Raw genomic sequence first — 27,222 nt, forward strand, 5'->3', positions numbered from 1 at the left:
TCCAAATCTTTACAGTGATTTCTTAGGTGATAACAACAGCTGATTTTTTTTTTTTCTGTGTGCTCTTCTACAGTTTCCAAATTCTCTACAATGAACATCTACTTCTTTAAATTCAAAAGACAAATGAGAGAGTGCTTAAAAAGAAAGTCCTCCCCCATCTTTAAGGCTGGGATCCAGATCAAATGTTGTCTCCTAGAGGAAGTCTTCCTGGATCCCCAGCAAGGAATGGTGGCTCCCCTTGTAGTTCCAACCCCTTAAGAGCGTGTTGGGCTCTAGGCCAGGGTCACCGGGGGAGGCATGCTTCAGTCTTCCCAGTATTGGGGCAGAAACAAATTCGCACTGCTACGCTCCACAGTTCTTGCCACAAGAGGGCTTTGGGAGAGGCTGAGGGTCCCTGGGAGGGGTGGGCTTGGCAGTGGTGAGCAAGGGCGATGCAGCTTATAGAAAGGCCCAGATGGACAGACAGACCTAGCCCAGCCCAGAACATCTATACTAAGCCTGAGTCAAGGGCAGGCAAAGGCCCGTGCAGTTAGATACAGGTTTACAGCAGACAACTCTTGGAAACCACAACCCAAAATACAGCCCTGGAATCGGGGCCCTGCCCAGGGCTGAGTGGGGGGCTGGAGAGGGAGGGCTGGGGAGGCTGACAGAGGGCCCTGAGCTCAGAGGTAGAGGAGTTGCTGCTATGCTCCAGGAGGGGGCTCTCCTCCTCCAGGGCTCTGGCTCAAAGCTCTGCCCCAACCCCATGCGCCCTGAGTACCACTCTCAGGCTAAAATGACAGGACTGCAGAGTGCCCTGGTGGCGGTCACCGGAGACAGATCGGCTATTAGCACAGGGCCCACGATGCTGCCAGGCCTCACAGGTCCAGGACCTGACCTTGGGGCCCGTGGGCTCCCATCTGCAGCCATGAGGGCTGGGCCCAGTGGCGGTGAGTTCAGACCAGCCTGCAGCCCCCAGTTAGGATGGCAGGGGAACGGTCCCACTCCCAAGCCCCTTGTGAGCTGGACCGGGGCACTGAGTAGCCCACAGGCCAATTCAGAAAGCCCAGCCTGGGAGTTTGGCAACAGTGCCCTCCCCCCGAGGGGCTTGGGCCTTCTTCTCGAGTCTCTGGCTGATCCTCAAGTGTTGGGCCTGGCTGTGGGGGTGGCAGGTGGCGGTGAGGAGAGGCCGCATCTCTGTTTCCTTACGCAGCTCCTGGCGGGTGGCTGGTGGCCTAGATGCGGCTGGACGAGGTGCTGCCCGAACTGATGGGGAGCCTGGCACTGTCCGAGCTGTTCTTCAGTGGGGAAGGCCCACCCCGGGCCTGCAGCCGCATGGACCAGTACCAGAGGAAGATGAAGAAGCCTGGGGGCAGTGAGGGAGCACAGGGTTCAGCAGGCGGGGGGCCGCCCTGCCCCTTCCCCCCTCCCTACACAGGCTACCAGCACCCCTGTGATTTGGGGGGGACCCCACCATACACCAGACACTGTGCAATGGCCTGAGCCCCATCTCATTTTATTCTGTCGAGGTTCTCATGGGGTCAGGCCTATTCATTACTATTCTGCTTCACAAACGAGGAAACTGAGGCCCTGGGAGGTAAGGGGCCTTGGCTGAGCCAGGAGTTAAACCCTGGTGTTCAGGCTCCAGAGTACCTGTTTAAGCACCTCTGGGCCAGAAGAGGGGGGTGTGTGTGTCTGTGTGTATCTGTCTGTCTGTCCTTGGGTGGTGGGGGTGTGCAGAGTGGTGTAGGTAGAAGGACTCTGCTGGCATCAAGCCCCAGCCCTCATGAGCCAGCCCCTCTGCTCCTCTCCCCTCTGCCCTTCCAACTACCCTTCAGCCTCGCTCCCCCTCCCTGTGCTATAGCTTCTGGACCTTTGTTCTTACTCCTCCCTCTGCCTGGCACGCTCTCTCCTTAGGCCAGACCTCCTCAGCCTGCGCCGCACACATGCACCCCGGGGCACCTGTTACAATGCAGATCTGATTCGGCAAGTCTGGGGAGGCCAGAGTCCCCACGATGCTCATGCCCATGGGCCCGGGAACACACGTGGAGTCCCAAGGCCCTTGATCTCTCCCTGGCTGGACCCTTCTGTTGTCTTCAAATGTCTCCCACAGAGGCCTCCCTAGCCACCCTTCCCAAAGTGTCCCCCAGCCCAGCCCAGATGGTTCATCACATCGCCACTGACTACTATCCTCTGCGAGACCCCCTGAGATGGCCGCAGGCTTGCTCATCACGCCTGGTCTTTCCCACAGGACATGAGCTCCGTGGAAGAAAGGCCCTCACCCAACCAGTCCACAAATGTAGCCCCAAGGCTTAACACAGGGCCTGCACAGAGCAGGTACTCAACAAAGACTTGTCAACTATGGCCTGGGGGCCCCCATTTTACAGACGGGAAGACCGAAGCCCAGAGAAGGGAAGCCTTCAGATTGGGTCCATACCTTCCCTACCCCGTGCTCCATGCATGGGTGCCCTGCCTGGGGCCGGGGGGGGAGGGGTAGGCTCTTCTCCACGCCTACCTTGGAAGGAGGTGATGATGCTGAAGAAGTAGAGAACGACAAGCTGGAAGGTGCCCGAAGCAAAGGAGAAGAAGATCAAAGCCCAGGGCAGACCGAGGACCAGGCTGAGGCCCAGCAGCGTCAGCACGTGGGGCCATTTCTGGGCGTGCGGGCGCAGGCGCAGGATCTGCACCACCATGGTGCCCAGCATGGCCGTGTTGAACAGAAACACCAGGCTGAAGAGGCCCAGGTTGGTGACGTGGCTGACCAGGGAGTCCCGGATCCAGCACCTGGGGGCAGAGATGTGAGGGTTGAGTGCATGCTGGCGGGGTTGGCGCGGTGCTTCCCAGGCCAAGGATGTGCGCCTCTGGGAACCCGAGCAACAAACAGGGAGCCGCCTTCAACACCACTGACTCACGGGGGAACGTTACTTTCTTTCCAGTTCTCTGCGCCTTCAACCGCTCCAACCTCTATTCCCACTCACACAAAGAAACCCAGGCGCTACACAAGGTCACCGGCGAGAGACGGGCAAATCCAGGCCTGTGCTCACCCTCCCTGACCCCCCAGCCTCTGCCAGGCCCACACCTCCAGCAGCCCTGGCGCCCAGGCGGCCCCACTCGGTCGGTGTGGCCTCGGCCTGGGCCGCCCTCTGGCCTCTGCACCCCGAGGCCCGTGTTCCTGAGCCCGCTGTGCTCAGCCACTCACATGGAAGGGTAGATGACACTCTCTGGGGTCCTCTGCACGGCCAGGATGATGGGGCCGTAGTTGTTCACGTCCACTAGAGCCACCAGCATCACGAGGAAGATGGGGAAGCCTGTGGGGCCACGAAGCATGGAGCTCTGTCCCCCGCCCTCTGGCAAGACCCTTCTCCCAGGCTTATAGTCAGCTCCGTGTGGGGAGGTCCTCCATGATCAGACTCTCCCCTTCCCCGCTCCAGTTTGGGTTTCCCATAGAGAGCCCCATCTCCGCTGACCTTCTGCCTCCCCCCTCACCATCCCAGGGGCCCGTGGGAGAAAGGGCCTGCACTTCCCGCCGAGGGGCAAGACATCACAAGGGAGATGGGAGGCACAGACTGGGAGGGTGGGGGAGAGCCGAAGGGAGGTCTTCCAGAGTCTGCACTAGGCCTTGACTTTGTCCACGGGCTGAAGCTTGAGAGCTCTCTCCAGAAGGGGTCACCCACCACCAAACACCTGGGTCTTGGCACAGAGACAACTCTGAAGGAATTTTATGTAAATCGATGGAGTGAACCAAGAAAGGGTCAGAGGAGAAACACGGGTGGGGCAACAAGTTGGGTGAGGGACATGTGGAGTCTGGCAGGCCTGTGCAACATCCAGAAGGACTTGCAGTGTGCCCCCTGGGTCTCCAGGTCTGACTGAGAGGTCTGGGCCATGGGTAAATTGGGTGGTCTTGGCCAAGAACAAATGCCAGAGCTACGGGGAATCTGTTACCTGAAGCTTAGAGGAGCATCCACAGACAGAGCCACTGCCAGCCTGAATTAGGTGAGTGGAGGACTGGATGACAGCCCACTCCTCCCCCAAAAGGGTGCCTTTGAGCAGTGCACAACATGCACATCCATACACAGTGGCTCTGTCTGCAAACCCCGCTTTTAAAAGAGTGAGCAATGTAGAGAATATGGGTTTCTTGGGAGCAATGCTCACCGCTTCATCTTCCTAAAGGGGACCTTAACCCAGCCCAGGTGAAGAACAGTTGAGGATGGGTGGGTGAAGGAAAGAGTGAGGGAACAGAGAGGTAAGCAGAGAAGTGGAACCAGGTGCCTGCGTTTTACCAAGTAGAAGAGGCAGGTCTGGGGGCACACCAGCGCTCTCTCCCAACTTACCCCAGCCTATGATGCTCAGTTTGAGCAGGTAGCCAGGGACATAAGTGCCAAAGACCTCGACCACCAGCCGGTAGAGGTTGTAGCCCTCGAGGCCCATCCAGGAGAGGCAGGCGAGCAGAGAGAAGTGCAGGAAGATGGCGCTGGCACGGCAGCCAGCCTCGGAGCCTGTCAGGGCCACCGGCTCACTCAGCAGAAAGCTCACGTCCAGCAGGAAGACCGCCAGCAGCAAGTTCATGTGCACTTTGATGGTGTAATCCCGAGGCTTCCTCCTGCACAGGGGAGGGGGTGCGGTCACCCTGGTGGCCAGCTTGGGAAGGTGGGGGGGCAGCACTCCTCCACCAGGCAGCCTTCCCAGGGTATACACACACACACACACCCTATCCTATCCCTATGGCTGCAGCCAGGTTGTTCCCCACCTGTCCCTGTGCACCTGCTGTGTGCCCAACACCCACAGGCTTGGGCACCGTGGGCACATTTAACAACAGATTTAGCCACGGACAGAGCAAGCAAGACAAATCCAGCCACTACAATCAACCAGATGCTCCTAGAGTTGGAGGGGAAAGACTTTGGATTTGTTGCTGTTTTGGAGAATCCATGCCACCCGTGTTCTGTGTCCGCCTGTCTGTCTGCACAGCCGTGTGTCTGTGAGGCTGATTGTGGCGGGGGGGCTGTCCTGTCTGTCTTCAGGTTTGTAAGTCTGGGTGCACATCCCAGCGCCCCTCCCACCCCAGGACTCTACCCGATCCAGGGCACCTTCGGCATTTCCTCCCCGGCCCCCCACGCCCCAACTGCGCTCTGCCTGGCACCACCCACCACCTGTGCCGGAGGGCGGGACGGCATAGCCACGCCCACCCACCCGTGCCTCGAGCTACCACCTTGGGCTGCTCCCTCCCCGCCCCCGCCTGCAGTTCACTCGTCTATGTCGGGCACAGACAAAATGCTCAGTCCCTAAGGTTCCCTGTTCCTGTCCTTGGGCACTTTTGTGATTAATGGGTAGGCGCCGGGGGGCTCGGCCCCCACCCCCTGACCTCCCCAGAACCTGCTCCTGGTCACTACTCCAGCCCCACCACGCGCACAGCTGCGGGCTCACACAACACAATCACCGACGTGCCCGCAAGCCCACGCCCCCCCACCCGTGCAGACAGCGAGCACACCCCACGTGCTTGCACCTACACCCCCCAACGCAAACGGGCCCAGGCCCTGACTGCAGGTGGACCTCAACCTAAGCCAAGCCCAGCACTGACCATCCAGACCCGTCCACACAGCCGATGTGGGGATGGGTGCAGGCGCTCCTCACTCCACCCCAGCCTTTCCGTGGGGCTCCTTCTTCCTCGGGCGCCCAAACAACAAAAGTGGAGTGACAGAAGCTTCCATGGGGGGGATGGGGGAGGCTTTGTCAAACTCGAATGTCCGCGGGGGCCGGGCCTTAAATCAGACACCGGACAATAGGGCGCTGGAAGGAACTCTCCTTGGCTTGGCTTCCGAAACTGAGGCCTTGTGGACCTGGAGCCAGCCTGCCTGGGTGTAAGCCTGCCTCGGCCACTTCCTCGCTGTGTGACCTCAGGCAAGTCCCTTACCCTCTCTGACCGCTCTTTCATAGGGCCCTTGTGAGGCCTGAACCAATTTCATGCACGTAAAGCACTTAGAACAGTGGGTAGCACGTGGGAAGCTCCAAGAACGTGTTGACCATTATTACAATTGTCACCATCATATTATTATGTGCCCCCAGTGGTGACACATCTGCTTCTTCAAAGGCAGAAATCTAGATTTTTATGTCACCTCTCCCCGTGTTCGGTGTTGATAATAAAGTTTGTAAGTGTCATGTCATCCGAACACCACAGAGCTGAGGAGGAGATGTAGCCCCTGCCTCCCAGGGCTCCTTCCTACAGCCGCACACGCATTTTGGGGTGCGTCAAGCCAACCTACAGGGTAGGTCTCCATGGTCCCGGGGTCCCGGCTTAGGGGCCCGGAAGGAAGGTTCTCCCTACCCCCGCCTTTCCCCGCCTTTCCCGCCTGGCCAGCCCCTACCTGTAGCAGAGGTAGGTGGCGATGGTGAGGACGCAGGCCAGAGCCGAGATGACGCAGCCCACGTAGGATACGATGGTCAGGTAGTGCTTGTGTACGGCGTCTACCTCCACAGATGGGGCCTGGGTCCACGAGACAGGCGGGGCCTGGCCTCAGTGTCCCCAGCTTGACACGGAGGGTTTGCCCCAGGTGAAGGGCCAACCTGAGCTCCCGGGGGGCGGGGGTGGGGGGCGCCTCGGGCATCTGTGAACCACCACCACCCCGAACTGAGCAGAGGGTGGTCCCGTGAGTGCATTCTTCGGAAGGGGAGAGGATCTGCAGTTTTCACCGCATCCTCAAATGGTTCTCCACCCACTACCGGCAAGAACCCTCCACTAGAGGGCGCCCGGGTGGCTCAGCCCGTTAAGCGGTTTAAGCGTCTGCCTTCCGCTCAGGTCACGATCCGGGGGGCCTGGGATCAAGTCCCATATGGGGCTCCCTGCTCAGCGGGGAGTCTGCTTCTCTCTCTCCCTCTCCCTCTCCCCCTCCTCACTGCTCGTGCTCTCTCTCTCTCACTCTCTCTCAAACAAATAAATAAAATCTTAAAAAAAAAAAAAAAAAAAAAGAACCCCCCACCAGAGAATCCCTTTTCCGGCCTGGCACTGATTTTTTTCTATAATGTTCAACACTGGAGTGAGCACCCCATACCCACGGAGGGCTGGAAGACCACTCCGATCCCTCAGAAGTCGGGTCCCAAGATTCTGGGAGAATGAACCTAGGACACAAAGCTTCTGTGATCTTGGGGACACTGAAGTCCTTTGTGAGGCCCTCCACAATGGGCCTCAGTATCCCCTCGAGGGCTCTTTGGAAACATACTTGCACCCCTCGCCCAGCCTGTGGAATCAGAATTCTAGGTTAGGGCCAGGAATCTGCACTTTTATCATGCACCCAAATTTGGGAATAAAGAGCAAAGGTTTTAATGACCAGGTCTTCCACTTACTAGCTGTGTGAACTTACGTAAATTGCTTAAGCTCTCTGAGCCTCGGTTTCCTTATCTATAAAATAGGACAGCAGCAGGAGACGCCTCGGGGGTTGGTGTGAGGAACCAATGACATATATGTGAAAGGTGGCCGGCACGGGGCAAGAAGAGGACCCCTCACCATGAGCACTGCAAAGTAGGTCAGGTGGTTGCAGAGGCAGGACGTCTGCGTCTCTCTCCCGATGGTCTCACACCCAGCATCGCTCCAGCTCCCCGGGCTGCTCACTGAGGAAGGGTTCCATGGGGCTCTGATCAAGCCCAGTCCCTCAGGACCCCACTGGACCCCCCGAAATGCATAATCGTGTCACTCTTCTGAGCCTTCACTCCCCCTGGCAAATATCTAGTCTGCCATCATTCCTTCTTCAAAGCCCATTTTCTCCAGGAAGCCCTCCCTGATTAACCCCATCTCCCCCACTCTCTAGGACCCCCTTTCTCCTCCAGATACCCACCCAGCTCAGAGACCCCCTTCACACTCACATGTTGGGTCTTCAACCCAGAATACGCACTGGAGAGTCACGTTTTTCTGCAGGGACAAGAAAGGAGAGTGGACCCCGTCACAGCCCACTCCTTTCTGGGCCAGGTGGAGGAAGTCAGTGTCAGGCCACCACCCCATGTGGACCTGACCGGCTGAGGTCCTCAGCCAGCTGGTCATTTTGTTAAAGACAAGGGACTTGGGAGGCAGGGCAGAAAAGACAAACGGGGACCCTTGTCTCCTCGGCTGGTTTGTCTGCACTCACCGGCTGTGGCTGGTGCTGGAAGGTGAGCACCACGGGCTCCGAGAGGTTGGCTACTTTGGTGTTCTGCACGACGATACCCAAGACCTTCTCACCCAGGACTTGACTGGAATTCCTGTCCTAGAAACATGTGATGGGGGAGGAGAGGAAGGGGGAAGGGCTCAAGGCTGAGAAGGCCCAGACGTCCCCTAGTTTCTCTAGACTCCTGTCTCTCCCCCACACATTGCTCTGAGATGCTCAGTCTCCCTCTGGCAACAGTTCTTGAACATGTAGTCATTTACACTGTAGTGAAAACAACATAATTTAGCATTCCCCGGGGGGGATTCGCATGTCACAGTCCAGTTTCTGCCCTTACAAGGAAAGGCTCTAACTTCTGGATGAGGGGGCTTGGCTCTATGCCCGCCTTCCACCTCCCCGTCAGACAGAAACTGCTTTCCCCGGTGCCCCCCACCTGGAACAGGGCTTGGCTGCTGAAGTCCACCAGAAGGAGTCTCTTTTCAGCCTCCCCTCTCCGGCCTTTGGTCTTCTGGAAGAGTGTGCGGGGCAGCTGCACCGAGTACTCCTGGACCTCACTCTGTTCCTCCTGCAGACCAGAACCCCTGTGGGGCTCAGCCAGGGGTGGGCTCCCAGGTCTCTACATGCCCCCGCCCCCCAACACCTTCCTGGATGCTGCCACCTCGAAGCCCACCTCCTCCAGGAAGCCCTCCTTTCCTTGGCTCCAGCCCTGGCTGGGGAGCCTGGTGGGTAGAGCCCAGGGCCCCAGGGGGCAAACAGGCCTGGGAGACTGCTGTGCCATCTGGGCTCCCCAGGGGGTAGCATGAGGGCAGCGTGGGTGGCTCCCAGCCGCCGGGCCCACACAAGGGATAGTCTCAAGGCTGACATGCACGCACAGGAGCTTTGGGTCTTCTGTTCCCACAGGGATACTATAGGAGCCCCTGATGCCGGTCCCGCCGCCCCCCCCAGCCCCGTCCCCACCACTGTGCCAGGAAGGGTCCTCTGCCACGGGGCAGCCGCTAACAGGGGATTCCTTAGGCCCGAGACCGTCCTTATCAGCACACATCTGGCTCCCAGAGGCCCCGGGGAGGGGAGTGTTCACGCCTCCACATCTGTTTCCTGCCCCGGCCAGTCTGGCCCTGGCCCCTGACCCCTGACCTCGCGCCTGGAACGGATGTGCAGGTCCTGGAGGCTGGCTGTGGGCTGCAGCTTCCACACCGTGGCGTTGACCAGATCCTCCTCAAAGGACAGCACGTCCCCTGGGAACTTCACAGAGGTCAGCTTCGACTCCAGGCTCTGCAGCCTCCTGGCAGGGGGAGAAGGGCCGGGGAGGTTGATGCAGGCGGACAGGGACATGGAGCTAGACGGCGACTCTCAGCAGAGACACAGGAAAGAGGCAGGCTGAGACAGGGGCCGGAGGGTCAGGGGGCAGCAGGGAGGGGGCTCGAGAGAAAACAGCCCTAGGACTGGTGCTGGTGTGGGAGAGAGATTGGCCTGTGGGCGAGTGGGGGGCGAGGTGAGAGGAAGCTGGAACATCAGAGCAAACAGGAAAGGGGGGCGTAATCCTGAGCACCAGGTTCCGGGCCCAGCTCTGCCTGGACTGACCCGCTCTGTGGCCATGGAGCAGCCCTGCCCAAATCTGGGCCTCAGCTCTCAAATGGGCTGGTCAGTTCTCCTTTCTTGGCGGGGAAGAGGGCTTAGGTGGCTGGCTGGGGATGATGACACTTGTTTTTACAAAGGTCAGGGGCTCGGCCTGCGGGGCTGGATCTCGATTCTTCTCAAGGAGGAGGTGGAAAGATGAGGGCAGCATTGCGGCCCCAGGAGAGGCCTCTGTCCTGCCTCCCACTCCAGGTCGCCGCCCTGCCCACATCCAGGTCTCTGGGGCCACACTTACTGGCTGGCAAGGGTGGACGAGGGCCTCCTCGAGTTCTTTCCGGGGTGCCTCAGAAGCTGGTTGAGCTGCTCGAGGTCCCTTTTCAGCTCACACATGTCCACCGAGGCATTGTGGGAGGCCTTCTGGGGAGGATCTGGAGGAGGGGAGGCCAGCGGCACCCGAGGCTAGCTGGGAGCAAGGTGCGGGCCACACCCCTCCTACTCCCATTTAACCCTCTGGTGACTGTGAAAGGCCTCTCTCCCCAGTTTTATAGAAGTTGAAAGTGAGCCTCCCCAACGTGGGGTGGATCCCCCGAGGTCACCCAGAAGTTGGCCACATGCGGGCTCTGCCACACGGAACCCTCCAGCAACTCCAGCCCCAGCAGGGCCAGCCGGGACACACCTGCCCAGGTGCCCTTCTGGCCACACAGCTGGAGCTGGGAGGGCCCACCCCGGGAGGGCCGGGGGTGTGGGGGGGGCTTGTGTGGCCCCTGGCTCCTGACAACCACTCCCGTCTTTCCACGCTCGCTGCTCCCACCCTGGGCGGGCCTCATCTTCCTTCATCTGGACCTTCCCTGCAGCCTCTGGATGGGACTTTGCCCCTCTGCCTTCACCCCTACCTTCCCACAAACCTTTCTGAAAGCACACCTTGGATCACACCCTTCCCCTCCTCAGACACCTTCAGTGGCTCCCCCACTGCCTGGGAACAAAGCCTAAGCTCCAGGACCATGACCGGTCATTCAGACCCAGGCCTTTGTCCAAGTTGTTCCTTCTGCCTGGAAGTTGCCTTACTGTGGAAGGAGAAGGTGAAGCCGGTAGCACTGGGCAGACTGGTGTTCTGGGGTCTCCACCAGGAGCTGACAGAGGTGGCGAGCAGCGGGGGGCCCTGAGCCAGGCTCTCCTTGTGGTGCCGGAAGCACAGGAGTCCAGAGGCTTGGTTACTCAGCAAGAAGTCGTTCTTGCCATAGCGAAGGTGCAGTATCCCCGCATGGCGGTTCCAGTACAAGCAGAAGTGGTAGAGGCCCCTTGGGTCAGGGAAGGGCTGGGAAGCCGGGAGGACAGCCAGGAAGGGAGCATGAATTGTGAGGGCTCCCTCCGAGTTCTTGATGGAGATGTGCAGCTCTGAAGTCTGCTTGTAATGGAGGCTGCTCTTCTGTGTCTGGTTCCTCTGGCCACAGAAACGGAAGTCTTCACGGGGCCCCCCGCCATGGGTACCTGGGGAGGCAAAGACTACAGATGGGACTCTGGGGCAGGGAGCAGCCACGGGCAGGAGAGGGGTTTACACCTTGGGCCCAGAATACTGGATCCCAGTGCCTGGGATCTACATACGTTCCAAGGATCTATACCTCAAAGGTCTACAAAAATGTGAATGTGCCCTACTCACAAATTACTAGCTTCAAATTATGAAAAGAACTAAAAATTAATAATAATTTCAAAGGCAAAAAACATTTTAATAGCAATAAAGTACTTCATGAGGCCATGCCTGCCATAGACGGTTGTGCAGGCTGTGCACTGCACAAGGATGCTCTGGCTGCAGAGCTGAGTGGGACCAAAACACAGTCCGTGTTTCCCACCCCCGGCCGTGCACTGTGGGAAGAAGGGATGGCTTTTTCTGCAAGATACCATCCACTTGCTAAACTGTGTCTAAAGTCCCATGCCTGCCCAAAGCGGTTAGTGGATATGCTGGCAGCTGTCCTAGACATGGGGGCATTGTAATGTATGTCACAACAGTCCCAGGGCATCCCCAAGATAGCCTACCTTGAACCAGGAAGAGCAGACATAGCAGGAACAGGGCCTTCTGCCGCAGCACTTGGGCGGCCATCTTCCTCCCCAAGGTCACCCTGAGAAGTCAGCACCTGAAAGAGGCCAGGAGTGTTAGCTGGGGCCAGATCTGCAAGGTGGTTGGGCCAGCCCTGCAGAGCGCGAGGCCGGTGTAGCCTGGGTGTGGGATGTGAGGTAGGGAAGCGAGTGTGGAAACAGCCCGTGGGTCTCCCCAGAGCTGCCAGAAGCTGAGCATCAAGGGACAGCAGCTGTCCAGAGCCTGGCTGAGTTCAAGTCCTGGCTCCTCCTCTCACTTGCTGCATGACCCTGTGCAAGTCACAGAAAATGGGGCAAATAATAGTACTTTCCCCTAGACCCAGCAATGATGGGGTCATCTTGGCTAGAATCTGGCGGGGAAGGCTCCACAGCACCATCTGGAACCACCCCCACCACCCTGCCCCTCCAGGCCTGGAGGAGATGCAGGAAAAAGGGGGCCCTTCGGGTTCTCCTCCAGGAACCTCACCATCATCATCCCCAAGACCCAGCTCAGAGGACACCTCCTTCAGGAAACCTTCCCCAACTCCTTCTACAGTCAGTCCTGGCTTCCTTTGACTTCCCACCACTGGCCAGGGCCTCCTCTGTCCCCCAGGCAATGCAGGATGGTGCAGTCCCTCCTCAGCTAGCAAGGCAGCTCCTGGCCCATCTCTGCCGACAGGGCTGAGTGCACCGGGCGGGGCGGGGGGTGCTGGACAAAGGCTGGGCAGTTGGACGGGCGAGTGAAATGAAGGATCAACGCCCCCACAGCGCCCCCTGCAGGGAACGGTGGAGAAGGGTGCTTCCTGTCATTACCACCAGGGGGAGCCAGTTCCCAGGGCGCCCCCCAGCCCCACCCTGGTGTAGCGCGGGCCCTTCTGCCCCTCCGTGGCCTCGATTAGCTGAACACCAGTTGGCCCGCCTGTGTTCTCCCACCGCACCCCGTACCTGTCTGTATTCATTGTCACTTCAGCTCTGTGAAGCGGGCCCTACCATTGGCCCCTTTCCCAGACAAGGAATCAGAAGCCCAAGGGGTTAAATGACCTGCCCAAGATTATTCCAGAGGCCAGGGCTTTCCCTGCCTGGTCAGGACTGTGGTGCCTGGCAGGAAACTGCACGCCTGGCACTGGGAGAGAGAAGCCAGGTGGCCTCCCCACGGCTAGCTGGCCCCGTGACTGAGCGAGGCGCGGACACACACACAGCCTCCTTCAGTTCATGGGGAACTGCATGTGGCCGTGGCAACACATGCCATCATCTGCCACAAGCCAGACGAAAAGAAGCCTGGAGACCTGGGTTCACGAGAAGTCTCAGTTTAGGGGAAGCCAAGGGGCTTCCAGGAAGAGGTGGCTTTGGGACAGAATATTGGAGGGTAGCATTAAAGGGACGGGGGGGCCCAGGCAGGAGCTCACTGTCTTTGTCCTTGAACTAACCTGACCCCCTGAAGCTAGAGCCAGTCTCCTGTGTCCCACCACGCATAATGGAACCCCAATTTCAAGGGCCTTGTCAGTCCATTTGTTGGTCACCTGGGCTCATCATCTTGCCTCTGTGGCATCACAGGACCCCTTAGAAGAAGCCTATGAAAGTGTTTTAGGGAATGGTCATTGTCACCCAGGTTGTGATTTTTAAGGTTTCACTCTGTGTTCTCCTCTCTGAGCACTTTGGCCCCTTTTGTAACTGCATCCTGCCACCTCAGACCAACGGGAGGAAACTCAGCCTCCAGAGACGGAGCTATGTCCCTCCTGGACCCCCTTCTTTTCTCCCCCTCCTGCCAGTCCCTGCTGCTAGCTACCTCTGATCCCCGAGACAAATGTCACCTCCTCCAGGCAGCCCCCCCTCTCTGCAACCACTGCTCTATACTTGGGAACTCGTAGCTGACAGATCACTTATCGATTTGGTCCAAATTCTCCATTTTATAGTATTTGCATTCAAGGCCCAGAGAGGGCCAATGGCTTCCTGACATCACACAGCAAGCAAAAACGGAGCTGGCCAAAAATCCATGTGCCTCTATGGCCCGCTGACCTTCAAAGTGAGCTACCCGTGTTGGGAGACAAGGGCCCTGGACAGGGCGGAGTCATCCACTCTGCATCAACCCTCCTGGATTGAGCTTTGAGAGCAAAAAGGCCGAGACAAAGAAGTGACCTTCTGGTCATTGGAGGGACACAAGCGAGGTTGCGTGAAGTACACAGAGGGGATTCAAACACAGACGAGGTACCAAGGTACCTGTCCCTTCCAGGCTCATCTCCACTCTACCCTGGCCACTCCAAGGTGGACCACGTGGTCCCCACAGGCGTTCTTGGGATGTGAGTGGGAGGGTCTGCCTGGCTTCCTTTAACCCACTCTTAGGCAGTGGAGTGGACTCTGGAGCCAGACTGCCTGTGTTCAACTCCAGCTTCTCCTGCTCGCTAGCTGTGTGTCCTTGGGCTGGTTCCTCACCCTCTCTGGTCCTCACGTGCCACATCTGTACATGAGTTGCTACTTATAAAGGACTTAGAACACGGCCACGCACGTGGTCGGCACCACAGGTGTCAACTACATATCTCTGGGTACTTTCTGACCGGCTTATGCCTGCCCCCAAGTCAGCCCTTGGGCCTGTCACAGAGCCCTACTCTCTCCCCTCCCACCTTCCATGCCCCCTGCCTTGTGGCCCTGGCCAGCTCAGCCTCCAGAGCACCTTGACGGGAAATTCTTAGAGCATGAAACTTTCCTTCCGGGAGCTCAATGGGAAGACTGGAACCCCACCCAGAAAAGCTCCGTCCTTGCCGGCCTGACCTCTGGGCCGTCTGAGGGGTGAGAGAGCAGGACCAGGGACAAAGAGAAGATTCCAGCCCCTACCAGGAAGGGGGAGGGCACTGCCTGGCTTGTCTACTTGGCACCTTCCCAGCCCCATTTCACACTTCAGAGAACCCTGCCCACTCCCGTCACACCCTCTTCCTTCCCTCCATCCCCTGCCTGGGGGGGGGGGGGGGGGGTGGGGGGGGGGTGCTACGTTCCCCCCCCCCCCCCGTACACACACCCGCCGCCCCATGCAGCCGACTCTGATGCGGTCAGCATCCATGACGGGGGCCACACTGTCCCAGCGCCTCCAACAGGGCTGCAGAATGCCCTCGTCACCACCCTGGGAGCCCCCCACTTGGCTCAGCCAAGGAGGGAGGGTCCTGTGCTCTGGGGGCCGAGCCCCAGACCCCGGAGCCAGGGGCGCACACGTGGACCTCGACACAGACTCCACGGGCAGAACCTTGTCCCTGGTCTCTGGAGCTGCGGACCAGCAGAGCGGGACAGGCCTCGGGAGTCAAAGACTCTTCAAACCAAGCATCGGTGCGCAGGCGAGGCCTTCGTCAGACCTCACACAGCACCGGCCAGAGCCAGGGCGCCGCCGAGAGGGGTACTCCAGCAGCACCGCGACAATCAGAGCAGGAGCGTCACTCCGTGAGGTTGGTCCTACTGGTTTGCCATTTTACAGACGAGGAAACTGAGGCTAGGGAAGCGTTATCTGATCCGAGATCACCCCCGGTGGAGCCAAGACACAGACCTGCGTCTCACCCTAGAGAACTCCTTGCAGAGCTGGTACCGACCGAGGTCCTAGGGATGCACGCTCCCCCCGCTTTGGGAGATCCCCCAAAGAAAAGGAGATACGAATGAGGGGGCAGCCAAGACCACCAGCAGGTGCAGACAGCTCCAGCCCGGGAGAGAGGGTCTGGGGGCCAAGTCCCCCAGGAGGGATCCCCTCCCACCTCCCCTTTTGGAGCAGCTGCCTTTGACTTCCCGCCTTCCGTAAACACACACAGGGAACAGAACAGTCCGGCCCAGCTTGACACAATGGGAGCCACCATCACAGGGTCCTCGGGGACACAGGCAGAGCAGAGGGTGACCAGGGCTTGTCTTAGCCCACACTCCCCCACCCCACCCCCAGGACTGGCTGGGCCCAGGAGAAGGAGCTCTGGCTCCCGCTCAGACCCAGCCGTGCCCATCCTCATGATGGGGGAGGGGGCACTGGGCAGGGGAACTGCGGGGCTCACTTTCTCCCTCCCCCCCCCAGGGGGGGCCTGAGTCACTTCCTCTGCCATCCGTGTGGAGCCACGAGTCACCGCTGGCCCAGTCCAGGCTCCTGGAAAACCCATTTCCTCGGAGGACAGAGGTGGAAGTTGAGTGGACGGGACCTGGTCGGCTTGGGGTTAACCCTTCATGGGCCCAGACCCGGCCCCCCCAGCCGCTTTTCTTCTCCTTCCCATTACACACGCTGTGGAGGTACCATCCCCACCTCCACACGGACCCTTTGGCTGGAATGCCTTCGCTATCCTTGTGACAACCCAAACCATCTGTTGAGACTCAGTTAAGACACATTCTCCCCATGAAGTGTTACCTCACCACCCATCCCCTGCCAGGATTAACTACATGTTCTGGGGGAGGGGGGGAGCCACGGCCCACCCTCCACTCTCTGTGCCCTCCGCTGCCGTGAGAAGTTCATATCAGAGGTGCGCCAACTTGCCCGTGGGTCAGAACCACCCCAGGGAGCTCACGAAAATGCAGACTCACGCGCCCCGCACGCTGAGGATCAGAAGCAGCAGGTCTGGGGGGCGGCTCGGAGTCCGGCTTTAACAAGCGTCCCATTGATTGACGCTCTGAGGGCTTGGAACCACTGGATTCCAAGCCTGGGATAACAGTAGCCGTGTTTTCCAGAGAGTCAGAGCCGAGGGGGGCCCAGGCCCAGGTCATTCCGCTGCTGAATGGCATGGCCTGGGCTGGGGGTGCCTCTTGTCCACCCACTGGCAAGGACACGTCGCCCCTCGATGGTTCACCTGGTGCTCAGCAGGGTGCCAGGAACCTGGAAGGGGCTTCCCGAAGGACAGAAGGGAGGAGGAGGGCTGGGGTGGAAGGGGAGCCCTGGAGTGGGTTTTCGGGTGTGAGCCTGATCTTGCCTTCCTTGGGGGCAGGAGAGAAGGAAGAGGACCCAGCCTCGGTCCTTAGCTGCTCACCAGGAGGGGGGGCAACAGGGAGCTGCGGGCTACCCCCTGGAGCCCCGGGGCAGAGGGCTTAGGAAAGAAGGACGTGACCCAGGACAGAGACAAGGAGACAGGTGGGTGAGCACAAAGCCTTGAGAATGTAAGCACGCATGCAAGTGTGGGTGTGTGTGCACACGCGCGTGTACGGGTCTGCAGGGGAGCACGGAGAAAGCAGAAGACGGCTGGGAGTGGGGGCTGGTTAGTTCTGCGGAGGAGGAACAGAGGGCTGCTCAGACCTCAAAGGGCAGCCAGCGAAGGCAGTTAGAAGAGAAGAGAGTGCAGCACTTGCAGGTGCTTCCTCCCTGGGGTGGGGGCTGGGAGGTGGGGGGCCAAGAAGACCCTCCCTGGAGCTTTCCGAATTACTTGACAAAAGTAAATCTTACTTAGAAGCACCAGCTATCCAACAAACCAAAGGAGGGACCCTATCACCCCTGGGAGGGACCCAGGGCCACGCCCCCTTCTAGGCCAGCCCCACCCCCACCCCAGACCCTCGCTTCCCTCTGCTCTCATTCTCCAACGTGGTGGCTGAGCTCAGGCTAGGTGACCACCTCGGCTCGAGGTTCCCCCTGGCAGGGTGTTCCGGGCTGGCTAGGGGAAGCAGTGACTTCAGTTTGCAGGAATTCTTCTACAATAAAGGAGAATAAAAATTAAGCTAACTGCCTGCCCCCAGAGGCTGGCGGATGCCAAGGTGATGCCCACTCACTGCCTGGGGTGAGGCTCACATTCTTGCGCCAGACCTGCTGGAGGGCCATCCCTGCCTGCGTGGCCCCACCTCCCCGCGGCTTCTGGTCTGGCCAAGCCCGTGGGCGACGACTCCCTCTGTGCACCCAGACGAGAGAGTTCTCTGCTAGGATGGGAGGAAAAGGTCTGTCTGTGTGAAAGGACCCTGAGTCCTCCCCAAGAGCCTTATCCAGAGCCACCCACCCTGAAGCCTGCTCTATCTGGCACCAGACCATTCACTTAAGAGACCTCAGAGAGGCCAAGGCACAGTCACGCAAGCAGACGTGAGCCCGGGCCTGGGTGTTCCTGCCTCCAAGCCTTTCCACACACGGGTCTTCCTCCCTGGGATGCCAGCCTTAAGATGTGTCCGATGCCCTGGGCCTATCCCTTCTCTGGGGCTGTCTCCTCATCTTTACCAAGTGGTAACTTGCCAGAGCACTTTCTAAGAAGCACTAGTTCCCAAGTTAGAGAAATACTGCAGGCCCTGCTCGGTCTTCTGTATTAGCATGTCAAAGGCTCTGATAAGTCCTGCAGAAAGAAAATCCACAGAGCTTGGCTGGGCTTAGTTTCCCAGACCACTGTGATGGTCTGTCCTTTTTAGCATGGGCACCTGTTATCAACATGAGAAACAAGCTCTCAAGAATCCTGAGGCCACACAGTAAGAAAGATGTCAGCACCCTCCCTCCCAGCCTCCAGCCCCTCCCTGCCCCTCAGAGGCCATTAGCTACCATGAGATGGGCTTCAGGAGCCACTTAGACTGTGATGTTCCCCCGGGCAACTCATCACCATCCTTGACACTTCCAGGCAAGAGGTCCCCGGGGGAGCCTGAGGTATATGCAGCCCCACATCCCACGTCCCTTCGGCCGGCGGGAGCAGCTCTTGGGGACAGGGGCACTGCCAGCCCTGTCCCTAGCCTGGCCCTTCCATTAAAGTCAGCCAGAGCCAGCTGGGCCCTCAGCCTCTCCTCAAGCAGCTGGGACACTTAGAAGGCTGGAATTGAGAGGGAGGGCGGGCAGAGAAAGGGAAAGAAAGAGGCAATATGAGCATGCCAGAGCTTTTAGAAGCCGAGAATCAAAGCCTCTTAGAATTCAAGAACGGATTATAGGGACTTGGAACCTAAAAAGAGAAGAGATCAGGAAGGGTCCCAGATCTGGCCCAGGCTGGGGTCAGGCTCAGGCGCCGGGGTTTTTCAGGAGCAGTTCAGGGAACCTTGTGCCAGCTCTATGCTCCTGGCACAGTGTGGGGCCTGCCCCCGCTCCCGGCCCAGTCTCCCCGCAGCCCTCTTCCCAAGGAGCTGCTGAGGCTGGGCTCCAGGACCCCGGGACACACACCAGTCAGCACCTGCCCAGAGAATGCGGATGCCCAGAGCGGGGGTGGCAGGAGTTAGATGTGCTTGGTCCAGAACTAACTCTGCAGCCAAGTGGCCCTGGGAACTTTCGGCCAGCCTGTCCTCTCTCTGAGCCTCAGTTTCCTTCTGTGGTAAGTGGATGACTATGATCCCTGCCCCCTTGTCTTCTCTATGGGCCAGGGCCTCCCTTCCAGGGAAGGGCGGGGCTTACACCCCAGGTGGAAGAGAGGAACAAAGAAGGTGCTGGGCGTCTCCGCCTCCCGGCCAGACTCTCTTCCCTCTCAAACCACAGGCAGACCTCAGCTGGCTGGCTTAAGTGTCCCTTCCCCATCTGTGCTCCCACACTGCCCAAGGCCAGGCCTACAAGGTCAGCCCAGTTAGCACCCTGCTCTGGGGGCTGCGGATCAGCTACTCTGGACCTGGCAGAGTGCCCGTCTTTGGAGTATAAGACCCTTGTATTCCCAAGGCCAGCCACGAATCCTCCCTTTCTTTCCTCCTCCTCCGGGTCCCAGATCCCTGGCTGAGAGGTGCACGGGACACACGGCCGGGTGTCCTCCCCCCAAGAAAGCTGGGGGCCTGGGCAAGCCTGAGGCACCAGCCCCCTCCAGGGAAGGGCAGTGGAGGCACAGACCAGGGGATTCCACCCAGCTCACTGAGCACACAGCACCGTGGCGTCCTCCATCGCTATTTGCACCCCCCGCCCACCACCCAGGGCAGTGTGCTCAACCCCTCCAGCAACACAGCTAACATCGACTAAGCTCTGGGAAAATGCAAAACTCGATTCTAAGCTCTTTACACGAAGGAACACATTCATCCTCCCCAAAACCTTAAGAGACAAGTGCCATTACACTCATTCATTTAACAAATGAGGAAACTGAGTCCCCGGAAGGTGGGGCTACCCAATGGGGACTGCCCAGCCAAGCCAGGGGTGCACACGAGATGCTACCCCAGGGCCTGTCTCCAGAACTGATGCTCTCGGTTTTGCGGCCCGTTTCCCCTTTACCTTACCTGTTAGAAAGCCTTCTCTTTCAAACTCACAGGAAAGATGCTTCCAGATGTGTCTCCTTGGGGTTCCGAACACCCTTCCCCGGAGGGCCCAGGTGACCCCTGTGCCATGGCTCCTGAAAGCCAGGGATGCAGCCTCCCAACACCCCTCAGAGGCTTATCTTTATTCATTGACGGTGCAGCCCAGAGCTCGAGTGTGACGGAGGAGAGTGTGCACGGAGCCCTTACCCCCCCAACCACATCCTTCTGGGGCCGCTGTTTGAATCCCCCTTAGCGTGGCATCTGTGCCTCTCCCCGGGTCCCTGGTGCCACCCAGCTGCCCCCACCCCACCCCATCCATCAGCTCCCCTAGCAGTGCTAGAGAGAAAGGGGAGATGGGGAAGGGGGATGGACGGAGAGAAGAAAGAGGGGGGAAGGGGAGGGAGGTGGGAAGGAGCAGGGGAAGGGGAGGCAAAGGAATGGGGGAGAAGAAGGAAAAGGGAGGGGGTGGGGGGGAGGGAAGCGGGGCCAGGAATGAGAGGGATGGCAGGAAGAAGGGGGGATTAGGGAAGTCGTACCTGGGCTCCTCCTTTGTGGCATCGAGTGGACTCTACGTACACAAAGCGCGTGAACGAGTGAGCGAAGGGCTGGCCTCGTCGCAGGCTGCAGGCTGCTGGGGCAGTGCATGGGTTTCTGGGGAGGAGGACTTTGAAGCGGAGCCAGCCCAGCCCCTGCCCCCTCGCTGGAGCTTCAAACAAAGCGGGCAGCCGGGAAGACGGGCTGCGAGCCCCAGCCACCAGCCTGGGAGAAGGGGCGCAGGTGAGAGCAGCCCCTGGCAACTGTTGCCCTGGCAACCGTTGGCAGCTGCAGGAAGGAAGCTGCGTCAGTGGCCAGCTCCGACCCAGCACAGCACAAGCGCCCTAACTTGTCCGGTACCCAGGTCTCCTAACTCAGATGCTGGCCGGGCCCAGCAAGGAGCCGGCAGGAGGAAGGGCAGGGTGGAGGACGGTGGGTTACAGAGAGCATCGGGGGACACCTGCCTAAGTTTGTCAACATTGACTTTAAACCAAATCCTTTTAGGACCCGGTGGGGGCTACCCTTGTGACCAAAGATGCCTATCGGCAGGCAGCTGCTTTTGCCCCTGGAGGCTGCCAGCCTGTGGCTTTGACCTTGTCCCAGGCTGGACACCCCTCCAGCCCTCATTACTGGCCCTCACAAATACAGAACGTGCACCATACTTCCCTAGAAGCGTTTTAGGGGGACACCTGCTCCAAGAAGCCTTCTTAGATTGCCACAGCCCACCAGGAAGCTTCCTTCTGAGCTATCCCTAGGGCTGGGAGTCTCCCCCTGGCTTCCTTCCGGACAGTTCCCTGAGGGCCAAGAGTGGGTCAGACCCTCCTTTCTGTGCTGCAGAGGAAGTACCCGCGCAGAAAGGGAAGAGAACGCAGGCGAAGCTTCTGAAACCCCCTCTATGTGCCAGGTACTACACTAGGCATTTTGGAAATCTATTTCTACCACTCTCCAAGGTTAGCCCTATTGAAGCTGTCTTACAGATAAGAAAAGAGAGGCTCCGGGAAGTGATGTGACTCGACTCGCTCAAGGCCACCCTAGCTGGAACTTCAAACCAAGATCTCTCCTGAGACATGAAGACATCAAGACCAAATGTCCATCTGATGCTTGACAAATCCTGCCCCCCATCCAGTGCACATCCAAACTTTATTTGATCACCTCCAGGGACAGGGAGCTCACCTCCTCCCAAGAGGGGCATATCCCTCTGACCTCTAAAAAGTCCTTCATAGCCACTGAGTCAAAGGGGAGGGGACATCGAAGACATGGGGTGGCCTCCACGTGCCAGACAGGGCAGGAAAGAAAACCAGGGGCAGACGCCCCTGCCTCCGCCGGGGCCTATGGCTCCAGACCAGCAGCAGATCAGGAGACAGGGTGGCGCTGCTCAGGGGGTTGAGGGGCTAGGGTCTCAGCCAAGCAGCTCTAAACACTTTCCCAGAACAAGTGGAGAACCCCCTTGGCAATCACACTCAAAGGGGACCGAGGGGTTTTGCGATGGTTTCTGGCAGAGGCCATGGGAAAGGCAGCAGGGGCTTGGGGCCAGGGGGACGCTGTGCCCATGCACCCTCACACCTCCTCCCCCCCAGCCATGGACCAGAGCCAGCAGGCGGCTTCAGTCAGGACGCAGCTATTGTCTTGCTGCTGGCCCAGAGCTGTGTCCCATTCAGGCACTATTTTTGGCCCCCGGAGGAAGAGGAAAAGAAAGCAAAGAAAGGAGTTGCTGTTCTCGGTGGAACCTTCCCCCAGAAAGGATTCCGGGGCCTGCTGGGCCAGAGAAGGCAGTCACTGTTGGATCAGAAGCTTCTATGCTTAAAAAGAGCTGGCAGGGGGCTGCAGTTCAGGGGGAACCAGGGGAGGGCACAGATGGGGCACCCCTGGCCTCTTACACACGCTTGGTGCTCACTAACTGCAGGGACACACAGAGAAACAGAGACACAGCATCGCAGGTCCCACCCAACGTCGCCGAGCACTTGTAATGACAAAAATACTTACGATAGCTCAGAGGTCATTGCTGTCCAGAGCCAAGTCTCTGCCAAAGACACTGACAATGCTCATGGCACTGCCAGCCAGAACGGAGTGTTGAACAAAAATGATGAGGCTCAGTTTACAAATCAGATAGCTGAGGCTCAGGGAGCAGCGTAACTGCCCAAATAACAAGCTAGTGACCCCACACACCCCCACACCCACCCCGCCCCTGCCCTCCCCCCACCCACCCTGCCTTTACCAACTCCAGCACACTAGCCTTCTTTCTATCCTCAGACACACCTCAGGGCCTTTGCACGTGCTTTCCCTGCAACATAGCACATTTTTTCCTGGACCCTGTTCCCTGCTCGGTTTCTTCTCAGTCCTTATTTCAAATATCTCCTCCCCCAAGAAGCCGACTATGACTACCCAGCCAAAATTACCTGCCCCATCATCACTCTCTTCCATGCCACCTTACCTTCTTAACTTTACAGCACTTAACGCTGTCTGAGATGACCCTCCAATATGCTTACTTATTTTCAATTTCTCAGCATTTACTGTCTGGCTCACCACTTGTATTTCCTGTACTAGCTCTGTGTCTGGTCCACAGTAGATTCTGCATGACTGCTAGTTAAATACATGAATGAATGAGACAGAGCTGGGATTCTAACCCAGGTCAGGCCGGCTCCAAGCCTCTTCCCAGTAGGAGCCAATTCCTGATGCTATACTTTCGATCCAAAAGTGCCACTTGGGGTAGGGGGTTCCAGCACCGAGCCATCCTGACTCCCCAACCTCTGAGTAGTGGCTCAGGGGCATAAACATCTCTGCCAAGTGCTTGGCAAGAGAGGGACTCCCCAGACTGTGCACAGCTCGAGAGTAGGGATAGGACCCTAAATACCAGCCTAGTATTTCCTCCAATACACAGCTGCCTGGTAAAGGCTCTGAAAAGCCCTGCAATGCAGAAGCCTGGGAGCCCAAGCCTTTCCTAAATCACTGGGACGACAGACAGACTTTCAAAGTTGCTAGATTAGATGATGTCTGAGATCCCATCTGAATTCGTGATCACTGAACCTTGGGGTTTCTCTTGACACGAAGGCTAAGTTACTACCCCCAGGCCTCTCGACAACCTTCTCCTATGGCCCAGGGCTAAGAGGGGACCCAGGGAGGAATTTACCATGAAGGTGGGACCCATTCCCACAGCTGCAAATGCTAAACTTCCATCTGGACTCCTGTGGGCTCCCTCAAGGTGGAGCGGGGAGGGGAAACCGTATATGTCTGTGGCCAGGGAGGATCCTGGGGTCTAGGAACCTGGGGGTAGGCAGTATCCCAAGGGCCAACATGCAGAGACTCACAAGGCAGCTGGAGGAGGGAAGGGAACCACAGACCATATGAAGCGCACCTAACCTCCCATAATGCGTGTGCCTGCCCACTCTATGAGGGGGGCACTATTATGCCCATTTGACAGCTGAGAAACTGAGGCTCCGCAGGGGGAGAAGCTGCTTGCCCAGGGCTACACAGCTGGTAACTGGACCCCAATCCAGTTCTGTACACTCGTTTGCCTGCGCTGTACCCCCTGCTCTGCGTGGTACCCCCGGCCCTGGACTCTCCAGGACACGGAGAGGAAGCGTCTGCCACTCTAGGGAGGTGGATAGGCAGGTGCGCGAGGCTGCGCTGCACCCGAGGCCTCGCACCCCAGGAACAGGGGCTGGGCCCCTTCATCCCTACACCCCTGGGGTCTGTGAACACTTCTACCCGCCCTGGACGGCAGTTACTGAGGCTTCCAGCTCTGTGGGAGAGCGAACCCGACGGCAGGAACTGAGGCATGCTGACACCTGCTGCAGCATCTCTGTGGGGAAGCACCGGCCATCCTCCCAGTGACAGCTAGAGACGGGCACCGCTCCCCCGCCTGGCTCCCCCTACGCCAGGCCAGGCACCAGGACCTTAGTATCCTTGGCTCCCAGCCTGGGAGCTGGAGAGCAGACCCCGCCCGTCTGGTCTGGGCTGTGTGCAGAAGTGGCAGAGCCCAAGAGGGTGTGGCAGGTGTGGCCACAGACGTAGGATAAATACAGCTTTAGGAAACCGTGTGAGGATTCCTTCCGGCCCTGCCCACTGCCCACGGCTCTCGCCAGGCTCTGTCACATGTAGGTGTGTGGGAGGGGGAAGTGCCACAGGGCCAGGAACACCCCTACCCAGCCACGGGTCCATTGGATAGGGAGAGCAAGGGGAAACATCAGCTCCCTGATGACTTGGGGGTGGGTGTGCCCCCTTCCTGACCCCTCCATCACACCCTCCAGTCTCACTCCCGCCCCGTCCCCGATCCCTGATCCCCAGTCTGATCCTCTTGTGCCTTCCACCCAGCCCACTGGATGATTGGGAGGCCAGTGGGAGCCTCCCAAAGATGCCACTGGATGGCACTAATGGTGGAAGTCCGGGCACGGTGACAGGCAAGGTTATGGAGCTCCCACCTGCCCCCTCAAACATCGCCTGATGCCATTCAGATGACCAGCAGACTGGCTGCTCAGGGACTTAATGCCTGGGGACAATGTGGGACTTGGGCACCTCTCCCACTCAGCGCCAGAAAAGCTCGGGGCTGGAAAGAGCCGTGAAGAACCTCACCTGCTGCTCAAGTTCCCTCTACAATTCCCTGCCAAACTTAAACACTTGCAGGGATGGGAAGCTCACTCCCTCAAATGGGAGCAGCCGTCTGTGGTGCCATGGCCTGGGTCCAGGCCTGGGTTCAGGCCCCCACTGACTGTCCAGGGAACCTGAGATCTGCTTCCTCATCTGTGAAATGTAGATAAGGATTCAAATCTCCAAGGGCCAGCAGCACCCGAGACTGAATGAGGGTCTTTGTAGGCAGTGAAGCAATAGGTACTAAAGGTGGGGGGGGGTTGTTTATGAGTCGCTCCAAGGGTTTGGCACATGGCCAGATGGTGACACAGCCTGAGGAGCAGTGGGCAGAGGGCGCCAGGCCAAACATGACTCAGTTGCTCCAGCTAGCGCCTGGGGCTCACCGCTCACATTTGTCACCATGAAGACAGGTGGGTCTAGACAGTTGTCCCCACAGCCACAGGGTCAGAGACCCAAGGTGCTAACCACAGAGCAGACCCTGAGAGCCATACTTGTCCGGGGACCCAGAGGGGGTCAGCCACCCAGCGCAGGCGAGGGGCCAAGAAGCCAAGGGAACTCAGCCCAGCAGAGAAGCAACCACAGAGTGCTACCCAAGGAAACAAGCCCAACTTGAACTCAGGCCTCCCCTGCAGGCCCAGGACAATGGCCAAGTGGGTCAGGACTTGGGTCACAGAGAGGAGAAGGAGGGAGCGCCATTCTTGAAGAACTCCATGCCAGCAGATCAAGACTCCATTGGATGGGAGTGTCCAAGGGCCCCCATGAGCTCTGGGGGGCCTGGTGCCTTTCCCGGTGACGGCATGGGAGCACAAAGCAAATGCTCCTGGATAAACTCATGCTGCTTCCTGAGGCCTTGGTGATGGCCCAGATCAGTGGCAATGACAATATCACTTATGGTGTGCCGAGCACTACACTCAGCACTTAAAATGTAGTGGCTCACTTAACCTTCTCAAGGGACCATTACCAGTGTCACTTTAAAGATGAAGGAAACAAGGCACAGAGAGGCTCATACACCTGTCCAAGTTCACACAGTTGATGGAGCCGGGACAGAACCAGACAGCCCCAGAGCCACCACCTCGGGCTGCCTCTCCCGGGGGCACAGCCAAGCTGGGTGATGAAGGAGCAAAGGTCTGGGACAGCTCAGCGTAGGGCTCTATGCCCATGGGGCCCTAGGTGGGCAGCTGTCTCCCCTTACCCCCACAGGGTCTCATAGAGGTATTAGAGACTTAGGTGTCTTCATCCCCATTTTACAGCCTAAGTAATGAGGCTTTGAGAGATTGAGCTGCTTGTTCCAGGTCATTGTTCCAGGATTTGAACCTGGTTCTAACTCAGCCACCACGTGACCCTGAAGACAAGATCTTCAGCCCGGGTTTAGGGAAGACCTCTCAAAGCTGCACAATGAGCTACGTACACACTTCCCCATGCATGGGTTGCTCCAGATCCCAGCAACCACACTGCCCGGGGGTGGGACACTCATCTCTGTGAATCGTGGGGACACTGAGGTCCAGGCAGGTGACAACCTTGGGCCCCTGCGGCCCTCTGCTTTCCCGCGTGGGCCTTGAAAGACAAAGCCAAGGCTTTGGGAGGGGGAAGGCATAGACCTGAGGACAGAGCAGAGAGGCCTGAGAGGTGGCTCGAGTCTCTCACCGTTGCTTATCTGGAGTTCACTGAAGTGGCACTGAGCCCGGGTGGGGGGAGCCGGGCTAGAGCCATTAGCTGCAGAAGGGCCAGCCCTGCAGGGAGCCCGAGCAGGGCTGGCTTCCACAGCGAGCCACCCCCCACCCCACCCCCGGCCGCCTCCCTGTAATGTAGAGCCCTGTCCACTGATGCCTAGAAGCTCTGCCAGCTTCTCTGGGGCTCAGCCTTTATCTCTGCCTGCCTGGAACTGCCACGCGTACCACAAACTATCTGAGCCTGAGCCTGCAGCAGCTCAGGAGCCTGATGCCAACCCCACTGACCTTCCCACCAAAGCGCCTCTCAGACAGGAGGGGGAGGGCGAGGTCCTGCCAGAGCCCAAGTGGCCCCAGCTCTCCCCAGGGGGGAGGCAGGATGAAGCCCCTCCCCCCCCACCCCCTTGGTTGTCAGAAGTTGTCTCTGGGCCTCAGCACCTCCGTCTGCCCCATGTGGAGATCTTAGGATAAAGGCTAACTTACATGGCCCAGCCCTGCTCTGCCTGCTTTCCTGCAATCACTCCTTCGTGTTTACAACAGCCCCGCAAGGGCGACACTATTGTTACCCACTTTTTCCAGATGAGGATACTGAGGCA

The 27,222-nt window shown here is 58.7% G+C and overlaps 1 protein-coding gene across 3 annotated transcripts; it reads right to left on the reverse strand.

Annotated features, from left to right (window-relative positions):
* Positions 1 to 22,883, reverse strand: ADGRG1 (adhesion G protein-coupled receptor G1). 3 transcript variants are annotated; one of them, XM_025889107.2, is made up of 16 exons: positions 22,807 to 22,883; positions 22,359 to 22,425; positions 20,378 to 20,469; positions 11,712 to 11,809; positions 10,746 to 11,168; positions 9,976 to 10,108; positions 9,240 to 9,387; positions 8,539 to 8,670; positions 8,091 to 8,207; positions 7,831 to 7,876; positions 7,475 to 7,578; positions 6,339 to 6,457; positions 4,311 to 4,579; positions 3,179 to 3,287; positions 2,495 to 2,763; positions 1 to 1,345 (listed from the first exon to the last, which is right to left on the reverse strand). In XM_025889107.2, the coding sequence occupies exons 4-16, from the start codon at positions 11,773 to 11,775 to the stop codon at positions 1,215 to 1,217; spliced, it is 2,064 nt and encodes a 687-aa protein (XP_025744892.1). In that variant the 5' UTR covers positions 11,776 to 11,809; positions 20,378 to 20,469; positions 22,359 to 22,425; positions 22,807 to 22,883; the 3' UTR covers positions 1 to 1,214. The 3 variants fall into 3 exon arrangements, with proteins under 3 accessions (XP_025744892.1, XP_025744888.1, XP_025744893.1); XM_025889103.2 differs by having other exon boundaries at positions 20,378 to 20,663; XM_025889108.2 differs by lacking the exons at positions 20,378 to 20,469; positions 22,359 to 22,425; positions 22,807 to 22,883 and adding an exon at positions 19,824 to 20,066.
* Between the last annotated feature and the right edge of the window lie 4,339 nt (positions 22,884 to 27,222).

The sequence above is a fragment of the Callorhinus ursinus genome, unplaced genomic scaffold, assembly GCF_003265705.2.
Source record: "Callorhinus ursinus isolate GAN/ISIS: 27379988/994484 unplaced genomic scaffold, GSC_fseal_2.0 scaffold37, whole genome shotgun sequence".
Lineage (NCBI taxonomy): Eukaryota > Metazoa > Chordata > Mammalia > Carnivora > Otariidae > Callorhinus > Callorhinus ursinus.

Bases quoted from the DNA above. Each gene is read 5' to 3' on its own strand.
- ADGRG1 (XM_025889107.2), bottom strand. From the start codon at position 11,775: ATGGCCGCCCAAGTGCTGCGGCAGAAGGCCCTGTTCCTGCTATGTCTG. The intron at 6,458-7,474 runs GTGAGGGGTCCT...TCGTGGACCCAG, and splicing joins CCTACTTTGCAGTGCTCATG to GCCCCATCTGTGGAGGTAGA. The intron at 1,346-2,494 runs GTAGGCGTGGAG...CACTGCCCCCAG, and splicing joins CATCATCACCTCCTTCCAAG to GCTTCTTCATCTTCCTCTGG.